The sequence below is a fragment of the Cnephaeus nilssonii genome (genome assembly GCF_951640355.1).
Source record: "Cnephaeus nilssonii genome assembly, chromosome: 9".
In the NCBI taxonomy this organism is placed as follows: domain Eukaryota; kingdom Metazoa; phylum Chordata; class Mammalia; order Chiroptera; family Vespertilionidae; genus Cnephaeus; species Cnephaeus nilssonii.
In genome coordinates, this window is record NC_137080.1 from 43,607,302 (window position 1) to 43,619,697 (window position 12,396).

The 12,396-nt window shown below is 41.3% G+C and overlaps 1 protein-coding gene across 2 annotated transcripts in view; it reads left to right on the top strand.

Moving 5' to 3' along the window:
* Window positions 1-12,396, top strand: part of ASCC3 (activating signal cointegrator 1 complex subunit 3) — a 253,509-nt gene that overhangs the window by 111,253 nt on the left and 129,860 nt on the right. For both annotated transcript variants that reach the window (XM_079780725.1, XM_079780724.1), the window contains exon 14: window positions 9,127-9,261. In XM_079780725.1, coding sequence (XP_079636851.1) covers window positions 9,127-9,261 — 135 coding nt within the window. The remainder of the gene's footprint in view (window positions 1-9,126; window positions 9,262-12,396) is intronic.

A 12,396-nucleotide genomic window follows, 5' to 3' on the forward strand; every position in this document is an offset into this window, starting at 1 on the left:
CGCCTGTCAGGATGCTGTTGGGGCACCCTGCTGCGGGCAGCTTGGTCCTGGGGCAGGGGCTGGGGGTGTGGGGAGCAACTCCAGTAAAGTTTAGTAAACCCCAGGTTGTCATTAGGATTCGGCTGTGGGCTGTGAGAGAGTCTGCCTGGGCGGGACGAACTCACGCTTAGACCCGAGTGCCGCCCCGCAGCCCTGTAGCCATGCCCACCCTGTGAATGGTCGTGACGTGATGGCATCCTGGACAAATCTGCATATTCCTCCATTATATATATATATAGATAGATAAGATAAATAACTACTCATGGCACCTACTACTGAGCTTAGCACATAGTAAGCACTTAATATATCTTGCTATTTTATTCTCAGTCCCAGGAATTATTGACAACAGTGGAGATACCTACATTGTACATTTAGAGATTATACAAGGTACAGGTATGAACAAAGTGGTATGAGAATGATTAATTTTCCCTGGAGATATTGGAGAATTTTTAGAACAGTCCTTAAAATTTCCACAGATGAAGTTGGCAGTAGAACCAATAAAACAAAACATAGGTAAAGGCCTCCAGTGCATGGAGGTTTTGAACTGTGGGAAGAAGGATTTAGAGAAATGACACCCTAAGGTCAATAATGAAGAAACATAGAATATTATGACCTTTAAATCAACTAATTTGCTAACTTTGAGAGAGGACCCCAAATAATTTTTAGATTATGCTTTCCCTTTTCTTCTTCTTTTTTTCCTTCCTATAGTTGTTCATGTTATGAATGACAGCTTCTTTGTTCACCATCTTCCCAGACTCCAATTCTGCACCACAGTAACTAGATATATATTCCAAAACTCAGAAACCAGTGCTGAGCTTACCCACTGTTATGTTCCCTGTGCCTGTCATGCAATTATTGGATGACCACGGACTCTTGGAGAAACTAAATCAAGCACAAAAAAAGCTAAAAGTAAAAGGTAGTCAGTGATAATTGCTTAAGAGAAGGGCATATGAATCCTTTGGATGCTTAAAAGAATGAAGTAGCATGTCCAGCTGGAAGCATTAGGGAATATTTTACTATTTTAATTGAACCATAATAGTAATGATACCAATTTTCTGTTTGAGTCGGAATTCGTTGTCTTGCAATATCGAAGAATGAGTTCTCAGACAAAGAAGGTAATCGAAAGCAAAGTTGATTGAGGGATAGACAGACTCCCTCCAGCAGGAAGGCTACCAAGTGGGTTCCACTGAAGCTCTCTAAGGGTAGATATGTGCCCTGCTGGCTGCTGATTGGTTATTTCAAAGAATTCTGCCTTAGCAACATCCTTGGGATTGGCTACTTCAAACACCTTACTGTCTTGTGATTGGTTATCTGCAAGCTGCCTGCCCTAGCAACATCCATGCTTTTTAAAGATCAAAGATCAATGGCGGGACCTGATTGAAGACTGCCATGTCAGGTCGAGGTGAATTCACTACCTTTTCCCACTCAACTGGGTTCAGCTCTAGGTCACTTTGTTTCTGTGGCTGGGTTCAGCTCTAAGTCATTTTACTTCTGCAGCTGGGTTCAGCTCTTTATTCTACTTCCCCTTCCATGGTCCTGCCCCTAACTATCTAGCCCACTTCAATCTTCTCAGTAACTACCATCTCCCTCATGTAGGTATAAGGGTTACTATTTTGTTTTAAATGAAACTTTATGAACTTGTATGTAATTTTCTGTTAGTTCTCCCAAAGATAGTACTTATCAGAACCATTCTAGAAACACAGAGGATGTGTGAAAAGGGTGAAGGGATTAAATAAGTAAGTAAGTAAGTAAATAAATAAATACAAAAAGACCCCAAAAATCAAAATGAAAAAACAACTCATGTTCATAGATAATAGTATGGTGATTACCAGAAGGATAGAGAGGGGGTTGGAGGAAGGTAGGAGAAGTTATAGGGGGGATATGTAGATGATGTATTATAAAATCGTATACCTGAAACTTATACAATTTTATTAACCAGTGTCACCCCAATAAATTCAATAAAAAACAAAATAAAGGCATAGAGAAGAAGTTCCCCTCAGACTCCTTACCCTCAAGCCTCATTCATTAACACTTGAAAAAGCCAATATATTGTGAAACATCACTATTCATATCTGTCATGTCGTTCTATCTTTTCAGGTATTTCCATTTTTAGTCTTCTTTCTTAGTGGAAATGTCTAGGAAAGGCTTTGATTCAGGATTTCACCTTTAATCTTTGGCCTCCTCCCTCCTGTTTTCCAATAATCTCAGGCTTAAATATTCCTATTAATTTTTTGATTCCTAGACACACACATTTTTATAAATGAGGAATAAATAGTTATATAGGTGTCATTTTATAACATTTACTGATATAACTATTAAATCTTTTAGGCCAAATTAAACTTATTAATGTTTATACTCTTATAATGGTGCTAATACTTACCAGCTCTGACAGAGGTTCTCAGAGTTCCTGTAAAAAGCGCACTAGAACTAGGTAGAAATGCAGATTCTTGGCTTGTCTGTGACCGACTTAATCAGAAAAGGAGGTAAGGGATGGAGCAGCATTTGGTGATTTTGAAGCATTACAAAATTTAAGAACTATTGCTTTATTAAATGTAGTGGCTTCACTTACATTATATCCTTTAATCCTTATAGTAATCCTGTGACACTAGTAACTATCTCTGGACTAGTGGAAATAGAATCTAAGAGATTAAATAATTTTTTCTAAGTCTTACTGCTATTTAATAATATTTCAAAGTAAAATTTTTGGTCTTTTTCAAATAATTTGTTCTTTGCATACACGGAAACAATATCAGTTACTTAAGCATTCTAGTTTTTTAAATGATTATTTGAGCTTTTATTCTTGCATTAATTTTAATCAGCATCTCATGTGAAGAACACTTTTTTTTTGGCAAGTCACATAACAGAAACAGAATTTATATCCACACTAGAGGCCCGTTGCACGATATTCGTGCAAGAATAGGCCTTTCTTCCTCTGGCTTTACTCCCAGCCGTCCAGGAGCCGGCACGTCCTCGCTTCTGTCCAGAGCACCGCTCCTGTAGCTCCCTCCGCTAACTCCCCCACCCCTCTCATAGAAGGCGTCCCGCCCCTCCCAGCCGCCCCGCCTGTATATGCAAATTAACCCTCTATCTTTGTTGTGTTAATTTGCATACTCACTGTGATTGGCTGTGGGTATATTGGAGGTACAGTCAATTTACATGTTTGTCTATTATTAGGTAAGATACTTTCTTTCCTAGTCCAAAACTGATTATATTATTTGTATTTAAACTGAATGGCTTTTTACACTAAAAATAAGTATATAAAATTTTTAAATGTGTTAACCTAACAAACTTCAAGTACAAATATAAACAGTTTTATAACACAATTAAAATTTACCAATAGCATTGACTTGAATCTTCTGTCTAATCTTATTTTCATAACACATGCCCATTTAACTGCTGTTTGGTCATCAACAGTGTTTTTAAGAATAATTTGGAGTTATTTCTACCAAATGAAACAATGCTGTCCTTTCTGTTAGTTATAATTTTCATATGAGTCTATTTAAATTAATTAACCAAATTAACAAACCATAAAATCCAATATGTTTATAGAGACCCAAAATCTTGTAATGGCTTCTGTTGGAGCCTCTAGACAGAAAATCCCTAATAAGAAAGAGAGTTTATTTTACTGAACAAGACATGATGGATTCCTTAATAAAAAGAAATTGCTACTTTAAGTTGTAACTAATATTTCTCTTGGCTGAAGTAGAAAATAATTTGCAAAATGATAAGTTGACAAGTCAGATTGAAATAATTAATGAAGATTTAGGGTCATATTTTATTTTCCCGTATGTTCTTCATATCTGTTATTTCAACAGGATTTACCTAATGTGGCATTTGAATAATGGAGGATAGAAATCTGGTTGCTTTGTAAAACCCTGGGCCATCTGGGAAATGATCTTCAGACTAGACTCTTTATATAAAAATACGTTAACATTCATACATATGTCATCATATATATAGGTAAATTAAGATAGATTATAAGAATTTTAAAAATTATCTTTATAGTGGTGGTTTTATTTATGCTTCCTTTCAGACTTTTAACTTAGGAGAAGAAAATTAAGTTGATGGTTATTATTATTTTTTTTTACACAGTAGTCATCTCAGTAGTTATTAATATCTAGATCCCACCTCTAGATATTCTTACTCAGTTGGTATTTTAGGGAGGACCCAGAAATCTATTTTAACAGATACCAGCAGTGATTCTGATGAAGTGGTCCTTGGGCCACAGTATAAGAATCTTTGAAAGAGAATGAACTTCTTTAAGCTAATGCGCTAAGATATTTACCAAAGACAAGTACTCTAAACACTGCAGTAGCCTCCTCCATCCATCCCGCACCCTGCTCCTATAACCAGATCGGCTGACTAGTGATTCTTTCTCATCATAACAGTAGTGTTCCAATTTGGAGCCTTGGGACATATTTATCATTGTATGCCTGGTGGTTAGTACATTGCTTGGCACCCAATAAATACTGTGTAAATATCTTAGAATAGATGAATGAAAGAAACCCACCAGCTCTATGTTTAGCATTCCTCTATTAGCCACACTCCATCCATCTTTTGAGTCAGCTGCCTAAATTATGTGTAGTTTTATATTCCTCCTTAAATTATACATGTCTTCCATAGATGGGACCATGTCTTGTCCATTTTCATATCTCCTTTTAAGAGTATTTTTAACATGTTTAATTAATAAACATAGGAAATGTTTATTAATTAAAATACATATCCTTTCTCATTCAATCCATCATACTAGATTCTCATCTCCATGAGGGCAGGTACCTTGCTTCTATTTTTTCACAGCAGTTTTCTCAGGATTTGGTAGTGATTGCATGCTCAGAAATATTGAATGAATAAATTAATTAATAAAATAATAAACTTTATTTTAATTGAGATTTTTTTTAAAAAAATTTAATGTTGAGGGTTAATGAGCTTTGTGTGTGATAAAATGTATCTCTCTCTATATATATATATATAAAGTAGATGAATATGCTAATTAACTGGGACACCCTAACAGGTCGACCGGACAGGAGGAGGTTGTGTGTGCAGCATCAGGGGCGGGGTGGCAGGGGCCTCCACACGCCTGCACTGGGGGAGGGCCTGATCAGCAGCAGCCACAGCTGCTTTAAGGGCTAGAGAGGGAGGCAGGGCGACCGGCAGCGGCCGCGGCTGCTGCGGGGCCTGGAGAACGAGGCAGGGCTGGACTGGCATTAGCGTGGCTGCTGCGGGGCCTGGAGAGCGAGGCAGGGCCCAACCGGCAGCGGTGTGGCTGCTGCGGGGCCCGGAGAGAGAGGCAGGGTCGACTGGCAGTGGCGTGGCTGCTGCGGGGCCCGGAGAGAGAGGCAGGGTCGACTGGCAGTGGCGTGGCTGCTGCGGGCCCCGGAGAGAGAGGCAGGGCCGACTGGCAGCGGCGTGGCTGCTGCGGGGCCCGGAGAGTGAGGCAGGGCCGACCGGCAGCGGCGTGGCTGGTGTGGGGCCCGGAGAGCGAGGCAGGGCCAGACTGGCGACTCGAGGGTGGGCGGTGCTGCGCGATTTCGAATCGCTCACGGGGCTCCTAGTTTTTAGATAAGAGAAACAATCAGCCTCACCCTTTAAAAAGGAATTCATAGTTTGAATATCCCTGCCTTTTGCAATAGACAGGATGATAGAACTTGACAGATTCTGAATGGCATAAACTTCAACAGAGCATTATGGTTAACATAATTTTCTAACTTAGTATTAAATAGCTTTTGTCGGTAATTATGAAAATATTATAGTGATATTAAATGATGCTATCTTGACATCTTATGCGGTAAAGATGTTTTCCCAGAAAGCTAGAGAGTCTGTCAAATATGTCCTATCAACACTTTGGGAATTTTTCATTGAAGAGCTTGTGGTCTTCTCCAGATTGTCAGCTCTCCTTTACTTTTAATATACCCTGAAAGAATATTAGCTATTTAAGCATGGCTGGGTTCTTGAATAATTGTTATTTGAGATTTTATCCTACTGTGAATTTTATTCAGCATCTCATATGTAGAACATGTTCTTTGACAAGTATCTATATACTAGAGGCCCAGTGCATGAGATTTGTGCACGGGGGTGTGTGTTCCTCAGCCCAGTCTGCACCCTCTCCAATCTGGGACATCCCTCTCACAATCCAGGACTGCTGGCTCCCAACTGCTCGCCTGCCTGCCTTCCTGATTGCCCCTAACCACTTCTGCCTGCCAGCCTGATCACCACCTAACCATTCCCCTGTCAGCCTGATTGATGCCTAACTGCTCCCTTGCCAGCCTGTTTGCCTGTAACTGCCCTCCCCTGCAGGCTGGTCACCCCTAACTGCCCTCCCCTGCAGGCTTAATCACCCACAACTGCCCTCCCTTGCAGGCCTGGTCCCTCCCAACTGCCCTCCCCTGCTGGCCTGATCGCCCACAATAACCCTCCCTTGCATGCCTGGTCCCTCCCAACTGCCCTCCCCTGCTGGCCATCTTGTGGTGGCCATCTTGTGTCCACATGGGGGAAGCCATCTTTGACCACATGGGGGAAGCCATCTTGTGTGTTGGAGTGATGGTCAATTTTCATATTACTCTTTTATTAGATAGGATAGAGGCCTGGTGCATGGGTGGGGGCCAGCTGGTTTGCCCTGAAGGGTGTCCCGGATCAGAGTGGGGGTTCCCTTGGGGCATGGGGCAGCCTGGGCGAGGGGCCTGTGGTGGTTTGCAGGCTGGCCACGCCCCCCGGCGACCCAAGTGGAGGCCCTGGGATCTGGGATTTATTTATCTTCTATAATTGAAACTTTGTAGCCTTGAGCGGAGCCAAGCCTCCTGCTTGCTCTGTGGCCGCAGCCATTTTTGTTGGGATTTATTTATCCTCTACAATTGAAACTTGGTAGTCTTGAGCGGAGGCCAAGGCAGGCCAGGGCTGCGGAAGCTTGGCTTCCTCCATCGCCAGGGGCAACTCAAGCCTCCTGCTCTCTCCAGCTCCATGGCTGCTGACATTTGTGTTGGGATTTATTTATCTTCTATAATTGAAACTTTGTAGCCTTGAGTGGAGTCCAGGGCCGGCCAGGATGTGCGCAAAGCTTGACTTCCTCCATTGCTGGGGAAACCGAAGCCTCCTGCTCACTCCGTGGCTGCAGCCATGTTGGTTGGGTTAATTTGCATACTCGCTCCTGATTGGCTGATGGGCATGGTTGTTGGTGTAGCGGAGGTATGGTCAATTTGCATATTACTCTTTTATTAGATAGGATATAAAAGCCTAAGCAACCATCCGACTGGTAGCTATGATGCACAATGACCACCAGGGGGCAGACGCTCCGAGCGGTAGCTATGACACACACTGACCATCAGGGGCCAGATGCCTGGACCAGTAGGTTAGCTTGCTGCTGGGCCTCTAGTATAAACATAAGATTACTATGGGTTAATTACATAGCATGTGCTCTACATCTGTGTCACTCTGTCTCATTTCTGGTCAAATTCCAGACCTCCTTCACTTTTTAATTTTTCTTCTCTTTTACTGAAACAGTTGGTTGCATATCCTCCGAAATGTGCAGCATGCAAATAGCAACAAAGTTCTAGCTTCCAGGAAAACATAATTAACAGAATATGGGGAGACATTGGGAAGAAGAAGCAAGAATTAGGAACTTCACACTGCTGAGGCATAAAGGGAATGCCAGAGTAACTCCAGAGAGATGTAAAGGTGTCAGTCTCATTGGAAGCTGTGGCTAGAACTGGTCTTTAAGTCATCCAAAGCACCCGCTCTGATTATCCTTAGCTTGTATGTTTCAGATGGATCAAATTATCTAAAGATGCTTTTATTTACATCATATAAAATTAAAAAAGATCACTTGCCCCATATGAAAGAATAAAATTATTTTTTATCATAGAAATAATGTATCTTTGGGAAAGCTGGAATTGAGCTGAATGTGGGGGAAAGTGAAGGCCAAAGAAGAAACAGCACAGAGGAGAGAAGGCAGTTCCTGATAGGCAGGAGATACAGATGCTAATTACACTCTTATTTATTCTCCTCAATTGCATTTACAGTTTGCTTGGTGACTGTCCCTGAAAGTACTATTATCCACTTATCTTTGACAAAGCATCCAGACATGCGACTTTTCCATAATTCAGATTTCCACAGTCACTTTGTGAATAACTCCACAGGAAGTTCTACCACAATAAAAAATTGCAAATATCTCCCTAGCAGCATTGTCATCTCCAGCAGTCCCCTAAACTCTATTTTAAATGATTGTTCCTAGACATATTTTTGTCCAAGGAAGAGTGTTCTTAACTGTTTTCAATTTCTTTAAACATATTTATGATACTGGAAATTTTATCGAATGTGGAGAGGTAAGGCTCTCATATGGTTTTATACTCTGTCTCCATAATATATGATTAATGAATGATGTCTTTAAAAGAAAAAACGCAAAAATCAAATTCCACATCCTATATAATAAAAGCCTAATATGCTAAGTGTCCAGTCGTCCGGTTGGCCATTCAACCAATCAAAGCGTAATATCCTAATGATATGGTAAGGCCACTCAACCGCTCACTATGTTGTGCACTGACCACCAGGGGGCACATGCTCCGACTGGTAGGTTAGCTTGCTGCTGGGGTCTGGCCAATCGGGACTGAGTGAGACAGGCCGGACATGCCCTGGAGCCCTCCCATGGACCCTCCCCGGCTGGCCAACCTCCCGCGTCCCTCCCTGGCCCCGATTGTGCACCAATGGGGTCCCTCAGCCTGGCCTGCACCCTCTCACAATCTGGGACCCCTCGGGGGATGTCAGAGAGCTGGTTTCGGCCTGATCTTGCAGACCAGGCCAAGGGACCCCACTGGTGCACGAATTCGTGCACCGGGCCTCTAGTTTTATATAATCCATTAATTTTATTTTAATGTCTGCCAATTTATAGGCCAATAATAAATAAAGGCATGTTATGGAAATTTTTAAGTCACCTTTATACTCTACATACTTTGTTCTAAAATAAGATGTTGGAGAGTTCATAAACTGAGGTTTTATTTTGAAATTTAATAGTTGGTTATATATGGTGATTTCCAAACTAGTATTAAGCCATCTTTTAATGAGTGTGAACATCAGATAAACTGCTTTCTTTTATTTTAGGTGATGGTGTTTGTGCATGCTCGAAATGCCACTGTAAGAACAGCTATGTCTCTAATAGAAAAAGCAAAAAACAATGGCCAGATTTCCTGCTTTTTACCTACACAAGGACCTGAATATGGACATGCAGAAAAACAGGTAGGGGACAGATGACAGTAAGATACAGGAGCTAAAGCACACAATGTGCCAGATATACCACGTATTTTATGCATGAAAGATAGTCTCCAATTTCCAAGAAGTTAATTTTACACATTTATCATGTTACAATCGTGAATTTTTTCTTGACTTAATGATTTTTCAAAGGATCCCAATGCATGATGTGTTCAATCACCACTTCTTTCTAAGTGGTTATAATTGTAGTGTTTAGTCCTGCTCTTTAAAGTATATTGAAAACATAAAGGACAGTTAAGTTTTATAAAACATGTTAATATCTAATATCATTATCATTGTTCTTTGAAAGAACTAATTGATAATTTTTTTCATTTCTTGGGTTAGTATGACAGACATACCTACATAAAAGCTCTTTTTAAGAAGGTAAAAATTTGAGACCAAAAGTTTAAGAACAACTGCATTGCTACTCAATAAGCTCAAAGGACTAAAAAGTGAAGGTCCTCACTAGAAATGCAGAAATGAAGAGCCTCAAGCTCCACTTCAGTCTTGCCAAATTATAATCTGTATTTCATCTCAATTCCAGGTGATTTTATGCACATTACAATTTGAGAAGTAATGTATCTTAAGATTTATAGAGATTTTTTTTTAATTACTAGAGGCCCGGTGCACGAAATTAGTGCACGGGGGTGGGGACGAGGGGGGTCCCTCAGCCCGGCCTGCACCCTCTCGCAATCTGGGACCTCTGGCTCCTAACTGCTCACCTGCCTGCCTCATCACCCCTAACCAACGGCCTGCCTGCCTGATTGCCCCTAGTGTTTGCCTGCCTGCCTGATTGCCCCCAACCACTCTTCCTGCCTACCTGATCACCCCTAACTGCTTGCCTGCCTGCTTCATCGCCCCTAACCACTCTGCTTGTTTTCCTCATCGCCCCTGCTTGCCGGCCTGCCTCATCGCCCCTAACCACTGGCCTGCCTGCCTCATCGCCCCTAACCACTCTGCATGCCTGCCTCATCGCCCCTAACTGCTCGCCTGCCTGCCTGATCACCCCTAACCGCCTCTGCCTCAGCCCCCACCGCAGCAGCTTCGTCCGAAATGATGTCCAGAAGGTCATTTGACTGTCCGGTATAAATAGCATATTATGCTTTTATTATTATAGATGTCAAATAATGGTTTAGATCAACAGGGGGCAAAGTACAGTCCAAGGGCCAAAGGCAGTCACCTGTTTCTGTAATTAAATTCTGTTAGACAACTGCCAGACCCTTTTCTTTTGTCCATAGCTGCTTTTTTCACAAGGGAAGAATTTAATACTTGCTTTGGGGACTGTGTGGCCCACAAAGCCTAAAATATCCCCTGACCCTTAGCAGAAAAAGTTGGCCCTGATTTATAGCTATGAAAATAAATTTTCAAATAAAATACTCTGAATATAAAATGACTAGAGGCTTGATGCACAAAATTCATGCAAGAGTAGGCCTTCCTTCCCCTGGCTGCCGGCACTGGCTTCCCTCTGGCCACTGGCACCCGGGATCCAGGCATCCCCATGGCTGCTGAAAGGCACCTGGGAACCAGGCTTCTGTCCAGCTGCCAGAGGGCACCCAGGACCCGGGCTTCCCTTGTAGCCCCAGCTTCATCCAGAAGGTTGTCCGGAAGGATGTCCAGTCTAATTAGCCTATATGCTTTTATTATTATAGATAGTAACTTCAAAATGTTTTATATGCATAAGATGTAACTAATGTTTTCTGAACAGTTGCTAGCTACCAGACATCTGTGCTTTCACATCTACTAATCAGTAAAATATATTTAATTGTTATGATTGCACTGTAAATTTTACCACTTTTATTGATATTTTAAATTCTGAATATGATCATCTGATGCCAGTTTTTGTGACTGTCAGATTTTGTTTCAATTTAAAACTACAAAATGTATTCAATTTCTTCATTTTTTCACATTATAAAATTTTCTATTATGTAACACTTTTTGTACAGCTTTGTATTCTTCCAGTTACTTATTGATTATGAATTTATGAGTGTCTTTGAAAAGTCAGGTTGGCATTTCTAAGTTTTATTTCCTTTCTTTAGAAATACAATGCAAGTTTACTGTGTTAAAAGCCAAGTGTTGAGAGCCACCTTGTGGATTTCTGGTTATTTCATAGCTCTCAATTCTGAGAGCTATTGCTGTTCTAAATAAAGCAGGTTTATTATTTAATTGTTATAATAATAATGTCTAATATTTATCATGTTCACTAGTGCCAAGGATCACTTTTATTACTTTATATAACTCATTCAATTCTCATAATCTATGATGTAGGTTTGTATTATTATCCCTTGATGTGGCATATGTGTAAATAATTCAAATTTATCATGAAATATTTTAAAGCATATAGAAATAATTTATAGAGACTTTTTCAAGTAATTACCTAAGATAACCTCATCAAACACGTATGCAGAGATCACTATGAAAAAACATGAAGAAATGGAAAGTTTTAATACAGTTGGGTAAATTTGAAAATCTGTAGTTAATTTTATTATATCATTTTTAATATTTTATTGTACTTGATTTTCATCCTGATCAACTGTTATTATTGGATTTTTTAAAATGAAAATGAATTCCGCAAACATCTATACTAATAAAAGGGTAATATACTAATTAGACCAAAAAGAAGGGACATCTTCTGGACATCCTTCCAGACAAAGCCACAGTGGCGGGGGCCAATGAATAGGCAGTTAGGGGCGATCAGGCAGGCAGGGGAGAGCGGTTAGGGGAGATCAGGGAGGCAAGCAGATGAGCGGTTAGGAGCCAGCGGTCCTGGATTGCAACAGCGATGTCCAACTGCTGGTTTAGGCCCGATCATAAACCAGCAGTAGGACAACCCTCTCACAATCCAGGACCGCTTCTGCCTGCCAGCCTGATCAACCCCTAACCACTCCCCTGCCAGCCTGATCGACACCTAACTGTTCCCCTGCTGGCCCGATTGCACCCAACTGCCCTCCTCTGCAAGCCCGGTCCCCCCCAACTGCCCTCCCTCCCCTACCGGCCCGGTCATCCCCAACTGCCCTCCCCTGCTGGCCATCTTGTGACCGCATGGAGGCAGCCATCTTGTGCGAGGGCATGACGGTCAATTTGCATATTATGCCTTTATTATATAGGATGTTCTCACTTTAATTT